Below are 13,364 nucleotides of genomic sequence, written 5' to 3'. Positions count from 1 at the left end.
TAATCTAATGGGTAGTAGCTATGTCAAATTAACAGGTTTTGGTGATCCTTCAGTGATTGCTGGCCTAAGTTGAAGTGGACAGTGTCATACAATATTACAAGCTCACATCTGAGAACAGCTAAGCAGATGCTGGAAGGCCATTTTAAGGTATTTTCCTGTACTGAATGAAACTTAAGAGTTCTCTGTGTGAATGACTTGTGGTGGACAACGTTCTTTCAATAATGAGTGGTGGGCTTAAAATCGAAGAATGGACAAAAATAACTTTAATCAAAGCACAGTGAATGAAAAATAGGGCTAGAAAAGTGTAGTGTTACAGGATGCCTCTTTGCTTAATGGAATTTCATTAAATTTTGCTTCAACTATGGGATATACTGCTAAATGCTGAAGGCACTACTCCATCCTGGGAAGGGAAATATCCTTGGGTGGAGATAGATAGAGACATTAAAAAAAAAAAGTAACGCAGTTACTTATATTTGATGGTTTGGGTCATTCATCTGAAGCAACAGTGGTGAAGGCTGTTCTTTTCATGTGGTTTGGCTGTTTCAGGATAGCTGTGAAAAGTGTTTTGCTGATCTGGCATCACAAAGCAGATCTCTGTTTCCAAGAGTTCTGCTGAACTGCAGCTGTTTTCCCCACACCTCTCTTTGGATAATTCTTTGCTACGACCTAGTTTATTTAAATAGCAGAGACTGATGCTGAAATTGAAGTGCTGATAATACAGAGCTCTGGTTTGTGTGGTTTTGTTGGTTTTAGTTTAAAAAGTTTACATAATAAAAGCTAGCTAAAATCCCATCCTCCACTGACTTCAAGTATTTGAATTTGAGCTACGTCATTCTTAAGGTTGAATAGGCAGTTTTGCTATTGATTAGTGATCTCATGCAACCTGTAGCACAATTTCCAGACTCAGGGCAAAGAATGAGGCAATAAAACATGTTTGAGAGAGGGGTGAGAAAAGCAGCATCTCCCGTTTTGTCAGTCAGCCTAGAGATGTGAAAGGAACTTGAGCTGAAACTGCAGCCAAAGACATGGAGAGCTTAACTTGTTAAGCTTGATATAGAAGGCTAGCATGTGAATTGACTGATGTAAGCTCTTATGTGGAAGTAAAGATTTGGTATGAGAGGCTTCCTCAGTCTGTCATACAGACACATAGCAAGATAAGTACTGGAAACTGGGATAGATTCAGAGTAGGAATAAGATATAAATATTTCTAACTACAGGTATGGATCATTGAAACAGCTTACCTTCCTATTTGGTAGACTTTCCTTGGCAAGAAAACTTATGACAAGGTAAGTTGCCTGTCCAAAGAGGATACTTCAGATAGGAGTTCAAGCGGTTTCGGTGGCATTGTGATATGAAGTTGGATTAAACAATCACTTTTAGCATTATGTGTGTTAAATTCTACTGTTCTGCATTGCTGTAATTATAGCTATATGCTATTTTTCCACAGCACTTTGATTTTATGCAGTGTCTGAGAGTATGGAATTAAGATTGGGAACAACTATGGATTTAGGGTTTCCTTGTTTAAATGTTGAGTTTGTTTAGTTTGCACTGTATGTTAATTGTGTAACAGTTTCTGAGTGTTAAAACTCAAACAAGTTGAGTAACAGTGTCTCTATGTGCTACTTTGTTCTTTCCTGTAAAATCATCTTTTTCTTTGCATCAACTGATATGTTTTGAATGGGATTAGAAGCCTTGAAACTTTTCTTCCCAACCTGATGATTAACCTTAAAAATAAGCTGGTTTATGATTTCTGTGGTTTGCTTGAGTTGGCAGGAGTTTTTAACATTTTATTCACTTGGTCGGACTAATAATCATGTTAGTACAAATATGTTCCCTGCTAAAGGGGTAGAAAACAGCTCACTAATTAACTGGCTTGAATAACCAAGATATTCAAGCCATGGTAGTGTCCATCTTAGAAATTAATTCTGTCAAAATAATGATGGACGTATTTTAACATGCAAAATTTGTCATTAATTCCTGTTGTTGATTGTTTTGCATCTGTCCATAAAAATGGGAGAGTGGGAGGAAGGGAGAAGGAAGAGGAGGCAATCACTATAGAAAGCATAATTGTCAAAACTGTAGCTCCGTGGTTAGCTTCTGTCTCAAGTCCAGCCAGTCCAGGTACCATTTGCTTATATGATACTGAAACTTAGAAACTCCCCTGAAGTTGGGGCAGACAGTTTTTATTTGAGCTATGTCCTTGTACCAGCTACCAGTACCTCAGCTTTTTAGATATTTGCATTTTGAGTTTTTGAAAACCTTTTCAGAATGATGCTTTGCGTCATTCTATTGTTCGTAATTTTGATCAGCCTCTGGTAGATAAATCTTCTGGTCTGACAATGTATTGTTTTGGATGCTTCCTCTGTGTGCGTAACTGTCTCAATCTTTTGTAACTTTTTCATACTAAAAGTGAAAGCATTGGCTTGAAGTGTCTAGGACTACTTTTCCTTCTGTCATTGTTCGTCTCGTGTTTGATACCCTTCTCTGTCTAGGAACCTCTTAAATATGGCTACCTACTCTATTTTCAAAAGACATAAGATGAGAAAATATCATGCAGGCTGTTTATTTCCTCCTCTTCTGTGTAGTTCCTATTGCTGCTTCCCCATCAAGTGACTCTAGCTTCTTTCAAGATCTTTTGTGTTGTTTTGCTAGAAGGTGACATAGGAAAGCTCCAGGGCTTCCTATCAGAATTTTAAAATGTCTTATGTTTGTGCTTGATTTACTGTATTTAAAAATGTAGGTAAAACCAAATTCTCACTGAGAAGCCCATGTATCCATGTTGTTTTCTCATTATCTCTTTTGCAGAAGAGTTGCAGGTATTGGGGCTTGCTAGGAATGCTTTAGAGGTCTGTTCTTTCTCAGCTGGGAAGTTAGCTCACACCAGTTCAGAGAACTGCACACTAACTACTGGACATGTCTGGTGTTTTTGTGGGAGGAGTCCCAAACTTAGAATCAACTTCATGTAGATGTTGAACTTAAATAATTTCTGCTTAGGGCAAAGTTCGGCACCTTAAGTTACTTCTACAATAATAATTTACATTGACAGAGTAGAATGCTAATTTTCTCAGGACTTAGACATTTCATAATATTAATTTTTAATGGCTAGGAATCATTAAAGCTTAAAGGCCATATTTTACGCGCAAATTGTTGTATTTAATACTGCTTCTTGCTTATCTGGTCCTTTAAGCAATTACACATTAAGCATCGGAATAAAAACGTATTAACTTCATACACAATTGGCAGATTAGTTCCTCTTGTAACTCTTGTCAAGCTGCATTTGGATGGAAATTAGATTTTTTTAAATTTTTTTTTAGTTTAACGTACTCCTAAAATACTTTATTTTAAACACTCATACTGTGCTAATACACTTACAGAACTAGCATGCATTGCATTTTATTTATAGCTAATTAATTGAACTGATTGCTTCTGGGTTGCTGTCTTCCAGATTGTTAGAGCTGATAAACCTCACTTGATAATTTTTTTTCCCCTTTTCTAGAGTTTGTAGGAAGAAAATAAGTCTTTCTGCTTTTCCAGTCTCTAGTTAGTTTCATAGCTTAAAACTGAGTGGTCACAAGATTGAACTGATGAAACTATATTCTTATTTCTTTAAGAAGCAATAAGAGATGGAAAAAGCTGGTTTAGCACTTCAGGAAGCAATATTTCCAAGCGCTTAGCTAGGATCTCTTTGCTGTATATTATTGTTGTCAGCCTCTATTATCCTGCTTGGAAGTTTTTTCACATAAATTACTTTATTGCATTATAGTAAATGTAGGCATAAATATCAGCTATCAGATTTTAAATCTATGCATTAAAATTATTGTAATTCAGGTTATTTTGTTAAATAAATTTGAATTTAATTTGAATCTAAACTATAGGATTTAATACACGGGACAAAAAAAAAAATCCAAAAAACAACCAACCTCAAATGCATCTTAAGACCTCTGTCATATGAAAGCTTCATGGTTTGTCTTTTGGCTCTATAGAAAGCTACCTTTATGAGGCTGAGAAACTTAAGTAGTGCTGGAATGTACTAGGTACATGTATAAGATCTGCATTTTTCTTCTGAAGCTGCTCATGCTGTGCTGTTGCCTGGCAGTAGGGTTGATAATCTCTACCTGAGAGCTTGGAGCTGATTATTGGAAAGCCTGTGTATCTCCCTCTTCTGGATCATGGTCTTCTCACAGATTAGGCCTAGAATTACCATGGACTAGTTGTTCTTTTGAAGTTCTCATCTCTTTGTAATTGTGTTTTTGCTGCTTTTTCCTTCTTCCTCATTTTAAGGACTCCCTTTCACAGTAGGAAATGGGAGCAGTGTGCATGACATTTGGAAATAAAGTGGGTATCCAGTTTTGGACTACAAATTTCTGAGGTTTCTTTGTTACCTCTTGTAGAAGATGGTGATCTTTACTGCTTTTTCTCCTTGGATGAATCTTGTGTCATCTTGAATCTGAAATCAGTCAAGCTCAAACTTGTTGGAGATGATGTTTTCAAATAAGGGAGTTGCCCTCAGTTTTTCCAAGGTTCATGATTCACCAAGGACCTGGTAGACTAGGACAGCACATGGTAGTACTTTACTTCTTAAGGAGATTAGCTTCCTGATCAGGAAAATCTCCATAAAATATAATGTAGAGTCATGTAATTATTTTTCATAGTAAATGAAAAAGAAGTCTACTATTATTCAACATTGGATTATGGCATTTTAAGGATATTCTTGGTTTCCATATCCACCTGCTTCCTATGTATTGAATAGGTTCATCTCTGTAAGTGGCAAATTTGAAGACATAAGTGTGGCATGGAACTTGGGAGTGCCAAAGCATAATGTACACAAACATAGTGATCTTTGCTGAGTCCTATCTCTGACAGTTTTTGGTCACCTTACTAATTTGAAGGTATTTTACTTGCTTGCAAGTTGAAGTGGTCCAACGTACATGTGTTAGATTTGTCAGAAATCTCAAGCTTGTGATATTTCTTGTCTGTCTGCCATGACCTTTCTGAGGAACTTTATGAACTAGGATGGAGAAGCTCATCTGAATTGTTTATGGATTGGGACTGTGACCTCACTAAACCTCTCAATTTGAGTGTTATGGAACTTGGCCATGTTCCTACCACTTCTGAAAGGGTCTCTAAATTGAATTCTAATAGGCAGTACTTATTACATATTAAATGGTTATAAGGTTAGCAAGTCATTCTATTGTGGAGTTGGTGCAGGAATCACAAAAGTTTGGTGGTGGCAGGTGTTTGTTTTTTTTTTTTTTAAATGCAAACCATTGTGTAAAATCACCTGAGCAAAGCATTAAAATGTCACCAAAATCTGTTTGTTAATTCTTCAGAGTGCTTAGCAAGTGCCTTCTCTTTAGCTTCTCAAGGTGCCTTTGCAGATATGTGATATGATGCAGCCTTTCTGATGACTTTGAGAGCTGGTTCCTAAGGATAACAGGGAGAGGTAGCCTTTTTAGAAGTCCTAGAGTGGCATGAGCAGTTTCGTATCTGAACCTAGCACATCTGTTGGTACAGTTTCCACTCCTTTGAGACATCTGATCATTGTTTCTGCCACTGTTTTGGACTGACTCTTGTACTTTAAAAACCTTCAAAAATGACTGGGATACTTTCATATCAAGCGTTCAGCATAGAAATCACTGAAGTACTGTTTCTGAGTTTAGTGAAATCTTCAGGTCCATTCCTTAAATTTTCTTGGGCTTCCAGCTTAGCCTGTCTTCTGATCTTACTCTTTCTCCTCTACCTCCTGTCTTGTGGTGTAAAGTTACCAAACTTACAGGAGATATAACAGAAAGGTCCAACATTTTCTGCTGATACTCAGCTGTGTAAAACTGTGTGCTGGGTAGGCAGATTCCTGTTAGGTAATGGCTAACTTGACAAGTCAAGTGGTTTCCTGACTGCCTATGTTAAGAGATAGACAGAACTGCAGTTCAGCGTTCAGCTGCTTTTAATGCTGCTCCCTTGTTGGAGCTCCAAGATCACTAGCCAAACTTGAGAAGTTAGGCAGCCTCCATTTGCTTAAAATTCCTAGAGCACTATTCTGTGGCCGGGTAACTGTATGCAATGGGAGAGTGAGTCATATGGAGAAATACTTCAGGAAGAACAGGCAATTACCTTTTACTAATTGAGGTTTATAAAGGTTCTGTTTATGCCAGTCCAGATATTGCCTGCCTTGGCTAAGAAGTTTTTTGTAACTCTAATGAAGTGAGTTTAACACTTGGGAGAGCTTATTGCAGTGGAATTTGCATGTTCAGTGGGTACATAAGGACTGTGTAGTGTTCATGCAGGCCAAGGTGGATCTTAAAGAACAGGACTACTCTAAATGGCTTAAAATTTGCAGATAGCAGGTGAAAGAGTGATATAGTGGCAAGAAAATATGCTAACTTAAAACAACCACTAAAGCTCCCAAATATTTGAATGAATTATGGACATAGTTAGCCAGTGATTAATTTATCGGTTTTACAACTACTAACACTGTAATCAATCTAGTTTTGTTTTTTGTTCATAAAGAATTACCTGAATTTGGACTGTTTTTGTTCTCTGCTCTTATAAAAGTCCCTACAACTAGAAAGCTTCCTGGAAATATGTCATCTTGATTTTCTGAAACTGGTCATAAGTTGCTAGCTTTCTTTCAGATTCCCTGGATGTTCCTATATCTTCAATATGTTCATATGAAGAAAAAAAAAAATCTTAAAAAGGTGGTGTTGGTTTTTAGGACACAGTAGCAATTTTCTGAACAACAAGGTTGCAAAACACATGTTTTTGTAGGACTTCGTTGTGTGTGCAACCAGTGTCCTCTTTCCAAAATGCTTCCATTGATCCTTTACCATAGTATGAATGCCTTTAATGTGTTTAACCTTGCAGTAACTCTCAGACAGGAAAACGCTTTTGTTTCCACTTTATTCCTGGGATTTTGACATACAGATGTTTAGGTATCCTGCTGAAATTCACAAAAGGAAGCCTGTGGTGAAGAGGAGAGTGAAAGCCTGGTCTCTGGAGACTGGTGATAGTTCCTTGTTCCTTTTTTTTTTTTTCCCCAGCTTGTCTTTTCTTACACCCAGTAGAACATTCAGTTAATACTTTAAATTACCAACATTTGATTTCCCAACCAGTAGTGGTTTTTTCTTTTAGAAGTCTAGTGAATATATGGGCACAAAGAACCAGTATATCTAGTTTTCCTCAATAATGAGACTTCATGTCTGGTGTGCATGTGAGATAGTTTGGGTTTTTGCTTACTTGCATAAGCTGGGATGTAATGGAATCCCAGAGCTCTGGGGTATTTATCTGTGGGCTGTGGAAACTGTGCCCTGAAGCACTACTCAGTCCTGTAGGTGCAGCATGGACATGTGGAAGAGTACTTGATAAGCCTTCATGGAAATAGTAAATTCTATAGATTAAGGCCTCAGTACCTCAGCATAATTTACCAGGGTTTGTTTTTCTTTCTGGATTTACAGAGATATGAAAAATGCTGTAATTGGAAACAACAAACAAAAAGCCAACTTGATTGTTTTGGGAGCAGTTCCAAGGTATGTCCTTTGCTACTCTCCTTTTCACTGATTCACTACAGGTCTGGAATAATGATCCTTAGATCACAGGCACTTTTTTGTTTTAACTTTGGTTGTAGTTAACTGCATACTTTCTTTAATGTAACTGAGAGAGACTTGAAATATCTGTTAAACTCATGTATTGCAGCACAGGCTGTTGAGTAATGCTTTTAATTTAGAATTTAATAGAATGCTCTAAAGTAGTCTTGGTGATTTTTATTAAACTTTATCAGCTCAGGAATGAAATCTAATTTCTGACATTGATGATATTAATGATGGATGAAAGTGGTTGTATCTTAATCCTGTTCTTCAGCCAATTGCCTGGTGAGTTCACAAGTGAAAATGTGTAAGGTTATGTTAAAATATAATTTAAAAATATTAAAAAACATCTGAGATAATTTGCTTGTCTTCTCCACCTGCTTCAGAGGATTAAAAACCGTTGATCATACTTTATTGCTGAATTACTGCTTCAGCTGATGTTAACATTTTCTGGATCCTGATTCCACTAGTACAAATTTAACAGGTAACTTGAGCTACTGGATTGCTCACTACAGCTTTCATTTCACCCCTCTTCTCCTCCAGCTTGTTTCAGCCACAGTTCACAGCAATGGAGAAGGAAAACACTGAGCACTGCATTACTTGTGTTAGCAGTATGGGACCCACCAATGATCCTTTTGCTTAAATGGCAACTAGGTCCCAGACCATCCTGCTTGAGAAAGCTTCTTCTGGCTTGTCAAAAAATGCTTTTTATTTGCAGGGAATATCTTCTCATTTACTGATTGAGTTTGTGTCAAGGCTAGTCCTTGAAATTCTCTAGGGATTAGCTGTGGGGAAACCCCCTCTACAAAACCTGCTGAATTATCTTCTGTTTTGACCAAATATAAACAGGCGAAGAGAAGCCTTCACATGAGATGAAAAGATCAAAGTGGATGTTTGTTGAAGATTATGCAAAGTTTAAGGAATTTTTTTCAGCAACAGGCCCTAAGGGATTCTTGCGACTACCGTTGATTCTTGTGGTTCCCATTTCAAAAGTGACAGAAGATCTCCAACTTCCAAATCTAGAATCTACCTGTTCTTAAATTTTGTAGGACTTCCATGTTCCTTCAGTTATCCTGCTTTCTGCTGTTACTAGTTCTGTGCCCAGTAATGAAAATCCAAAAAATTTTTTCCTGTTGTTAATGCCTTCTGGCTGTCCAAGTGAATTATATGGTTAACCTATAACTGCAAATAAATGACTGGGTTTGGAAAATCTTAAAAGGTAAACTATCACACTTGTCCTCACTTCAGTACAAGTTATCCTCAAATGACAGGAAATCTAATGTCAAGGCTTTTCAGACTAGAGGTATAGATGAAGGTAAATTGGCTGGGTTATTGTGAGAAAAGACAATTCTCACTGGCTAAAACTTAAGTGGCATCATCTACCCCCAAGTGCCTCTCTGAAGGCTTTAGAATTTCCTCAAGGTGTTGCAGACAGACTTAAATAGATTATAGACCATTTGGATTAGAGAACTCCTTCTGTTGTTCTCTCTAACAAGGTGGTGGGAATTAATTGGCTTTTTTTGACATGCCTTCTAATTTGTGAAATGGCTGCTGAAGCCGTTAAGAGTACGGGAACCTTTGGAATTCCAATCTGCAAAGTTAAACTTTTCCCTCAGAGTAGGAGTAAGCAAGCTAGCATTCTTTGTTTTAAGTCTCCTCTGCAAAGTTAATGAGAACAGTTTTCTTTTCACAGAGTTAGATTGCAGTCTCCCAAGGGAAGTTGATTCTTTTCTGTAATGGCATGAGGATTGTTAGAATTCCTCTGCTGCTGCTTTGTCCTGTGGTTCAGCTTCTTGTTTACTCATTTCTTGCTTCTCTCTTCTTCCCCAAGTATTCCTCCAGCAAGCTTTCAGAAGAGACCCTTTAGACCCAAAGAACCCCTTCAGATTTCTGGCACTTAGTGGAGAAGAAAACAGTATGTTCAAATATTAGAACAGACTTGTATGAGGTTTGGAAACAGGTCTAGGAAGTGTCTTTTGTTTGAAATTGAGCGAAATACTACCGGTAGGTATGAAGTATCCCTATTATTTTAAAATATTAGACTGCTGCTTGGTTGGAAAGAAATGCAAAGTCCTTCGAAGATCTCCATACAGGAAGAAAATGCTGGGGAAGAATGGCTGAATCACTTGTCGTTTCTAGGCCAGTGGCCTCCTGAGTCCATGAGCTGACTGCTTAGTGGTGTCATCTTTAGAAAGGGAGATATATGTGTACCTTAAATGAAATTTTTTTTTGTCCCTTTGAAGTTCAGTCTGACCTATGGTCAATTTTTGACCACTTGTTCTGAAGAGGGTGCTAAGAAAAACAAAGTTGATTGAAGAAAGCTTGGAGAATTGCCACGTCTGGGCTTAAGAACTAAGAAGTGTTAAGAACTGTACAAATGTGTACACAAACATGGTCCTAGATGTTAAGAATATAAATGTAGCCAGCCTGTATGTGGATTTTGTTTCTTAAGAAATTATTTTCTATATCTCTTCCTCTCTACAGAATGAGAGTTATTCCTTTACATTCTCCTGAAATGCTGGCCTCAGGCACCTCTGTCAGGACTGCAGAAATTTTACTTTTTGAAACCGTTACCTTTTAGTAGCAGTCCTAGAAAATAAAATTTTTAAAGTTCAGGGGGAAAAAAGGTATTTTAATGCCATAATACCAAGTTTTTTCAGTGGCAGGCCAACTTAAAACAAAAAGTCAGCCTTGCCTAAAAATAGTTTACTACTTGTACCATCCTTCAATTTTCTAGGTTTTTTTTCCTTCTGCCTCACATAAGTGCTAGCAGAGAATGGGGAAGTCCATAGTAATTATTGGTGTGCTCCTTCACTTGACAGTTTTATAAGAACAAATACTGTAGCTCTTGTGCCTATCAATGTGTCAGACACCTCTTCAGAGTCCAAGTTCAGTATTTAAAGCTTTTTGTCAATTGCTCTTATCTCCCAAATCTCAGGAAAATGATTGAGCCCTCAGTTCAAATGTAAATTGTTCTTTTCTAAGTCATCTTGATAGGACTTCTGACTTAATGAAACAACGTTCATTTAGTAGCAGTTAGTCTGTAGTGCTGCTGGCTCCCAATCCTCTGAGTTGTAATCGAGGCCACTTTCTGGTGGAGTTTATAATAGAGGTTAGAAAAACACTTATTTGCTGTGGAGTTCAGGCTGACAATCATATTGTCATCATATTCGTTGCCACTTAATAACACCAAAGACATAGGGGAACTAAAGACTCTCACTTAAGTGTTTACCAGGACCACCCAGGTATCTTGCCGTTCTTTGACATAACTTCAGAAGTGAAGTAGTCTTTCCCTCCCTTCTCTGTGGTACCTTGAGGCCTCCTTTATATACTTTCCCACAAACTGCACATCAGCTATGTTTTAAGGCCACTGAATTAGTAAGTAGGTTAGGTTCTGTTGCAGGCAAAAATTATCGCTCTTAAGCTCTTTCTGAATTCTGCATTAAACAGCCTAAAGCCTCTGGCTTACAGAGGTGCAATTGGAAAAGAAAAACATTCAATGAAATGAACGCACGAGTAAGTTCTTGATAACTCTGTTTTGCAAGTCTGTGGACCGCTTTCTTGTACCCCGAAAGACACGGCATTCAGTGGTTTGTAATCCAGTCAACGATTGGGCCTTTCAAGCCTGTGACATATTTCCTCTTTTCCTCTTCCTTTATCTGGTGGATGGCAGAGCGTAGAGAAGTAGACTGTTAAAATTCCAGTCATCAGAGCATAGCTTTGTCTCCCTGTACATTGTGGTTTACCTGTTAAAGCTCTGACCTGTGCTATTTTGTCAAAAATGTTAGCTGAATCAAGTTATTGCTTATCTAATCATTACTGAGAGTTTAATATTAAAAGTTTAATCCACTTCAGAGCTAATTTCTCATTAAGAGCTTCAGTTGTTCCTTCACTCCAAAATGAATAGAGTTTTTTAAATCAAATCTTAAACCTAACCGTCCAAGACCTTTAACAAAAACACTAAATCATCCTTGTCACTTACCAAAAATGATTTTTTAACTTCCAGCTGATTGTTCTCCAGAGTCTTAAGGCGTAAAGTCAGTTGTTTGGAGCTGTAACGTGGTAGTGTACTTCTTCCCAAAGCTAAAGGCCTATCTATAGGTAGGTGCACCTCAAAGAACTTTATACAGTTAATTTTCACCTTTCCCTAAGTTATTTATTAGGGTATCTGTTTAACTGTTGGGTTTTTTTATTTTCTAATTTCTTTGGAGCACATTTAAATGACATGTAGAACAGCTGATGAACTCTTATCCATTCCATCATTTGAAATTTGGGTTCTGCGAAGCATACTGTTAGGCTGTCTGTGGAAGTGAAAACTAGTAAGAATTTGTTGGGGTTTTAACTTGTTTCTGGGGCCATGAACACACCAACGTGGACACCCATGAAATTTTATATTTCAATTTATTGTTAAACATAATCAAATTCCTTCAGGCAGTGTTCTTCTAGAGTTTGCAAAAAAATAAGACTGCTGCTTTCATAACTGTGTAACCTACTAATAAGATGAAAAGATATTGCTCTTAACTGGAAGCTTCTGTTACATCCCGAAGTCTGTCAGCTAAGGAAAAGGATTTTATTTAGGCTTGTGTCTACATTAAACACAAGAAAAGTATCCATAAAGAAGATTTTGCATGCAGTATTGGCTGGCAAATACTGGAAAAATTAAAACTGATGTACTGATAACTAAGTAGAGAAATTCATATATCTGTGATAGTTTGAAACGTTTTGTTTTGAGATTTAAAAAGAAAACTTAGGCAGGATGGTTTTGCATAGCTCACAAGTATCCTGATCAATTCTTTGTTTAAATGCATGGTATTACAAATCCATAGATGACCCATGATGTTGATACTTGATCCTGCATGGAGCTTAGTGGAAGAGCACCCTTACATATTGAATACTTTCATACTGGGACGCTGACTGTTGTGAGAGCAGTTGCAGGACTGCAGGGTGAAAACCACCCTGTTGTTTTCAGCTTTTCTCGGAGTTACTCAGATAAATGTCAGATAATGTTCTTAGTTAAACATATCATTTACTGTTTTAGTAGAAGATAAGCAACAAACTCCCTATGTTTGGGTATTTAGGAATAAAGAGGCTTGTGCATATAACAAGTATGACTTCAGTTTAACACCAAGTAGGTATGTCTGTTAGTTTTTGTCCTGGAAAGCTTGGCCTCATGGCTGGAATATCGAGCAACCTGCTCTAGCTGATCCTGCTTTGAGCAGTGTGTTGGACTAGATGACCTCCAGAGGTCCCTTCAAGCATAATCTATTCTTTGATTCTGTAATCTGATTTAATTAAGAAATGCCTTTATATGTCTAGTTTTTCCTTGGGGTTATCCTTGAATTTAGGCACTCACTCTAGAAGTTCTTCTAATTAGTATCTTTTATAATGCTACTCCTAAAGGACTGTAGGAATGGAAGTATCTGCTTGACAGAACCATCAAATCATCTCCTGTACAGACAGGATGTATTAGCACTTGCCTGAGTATTCAGCTCTTAAATCCATCTTTAGCTATTATAAGGAAACTCTCCCTTATGAGTGAGGGTATGGTTTCAATGAAAATCTTAATTTCTTAATTTATAACTTTATATGCTGAAATTATGTATGAAAGATGTATTTATGCAAATATGTGTTGTGCTTGGTGCACATAGTCATGCAAATCTCTTTTTTGGCTGGTTAGGATTAGATATAGAAGTATTGAACCCAGTGCTATCCCAAAATGGTTTTAGACAGAGGTTCTCTAAACCACCTTTGTAGTTATGCACTGATTCATGGACCTGATACTGA

General features: G+C 37.3%; 1 protein-coding gene across 17 annotated transcripts in view; it reads left to right on the top strand.

The window, feature by feature from the left end:
* Positions 1-13,364, top strand: part of ARMC8 (armadillo repeat containing 8) — an 81,420-nt gene that overhangs the window by 9,339 nt on the left and 58,717 nt on the right. For 7 of the 17 annotated variants that reach the window (XM_072868234.1, XM_072868235.1, XM_072868225.1 and 4 more), the window contains one exon: positions 7,452-7,523. The exons of 3 other annotated variants lie outside the window; for them this stretch is intronic. In XM_072868234.1, coding sequence (XP_072724335.1) covers positions 7,456-7,523 — 68 coding nt within the window. In that variant the 5' untranslated portion in view covers positions 7,452-7,455. Of the gene's footprint in view, positions 1-1,217; positions 1,287-7,451; positions 7,524-11,612; positions 11,682-13,364 lie in introns of those variants that run through there. 7 more of the 17 variants (XM_072868221.1, XM_072868223.1, XM_072868231.1 and 4 more) reach the window with 2 other exon arrangements.

Source organism: Ciconia boyciana, chromosome 7 (genome assembly GCF_034638445.1).
Source record: "Ciconia boyciana chromosome 7, ASM3463844v1, whole genome shotgun sequence".
NCBI classification, from domain to species: Eukaryota; Metazoa; Chordata; class Aves; order Ciconiiformes; family Ciconiidae; genus Ciconia; species Ciconia boyciana.
This window is presented reverse-complemented; position numbering and strand designations above follow the sequence as displayed.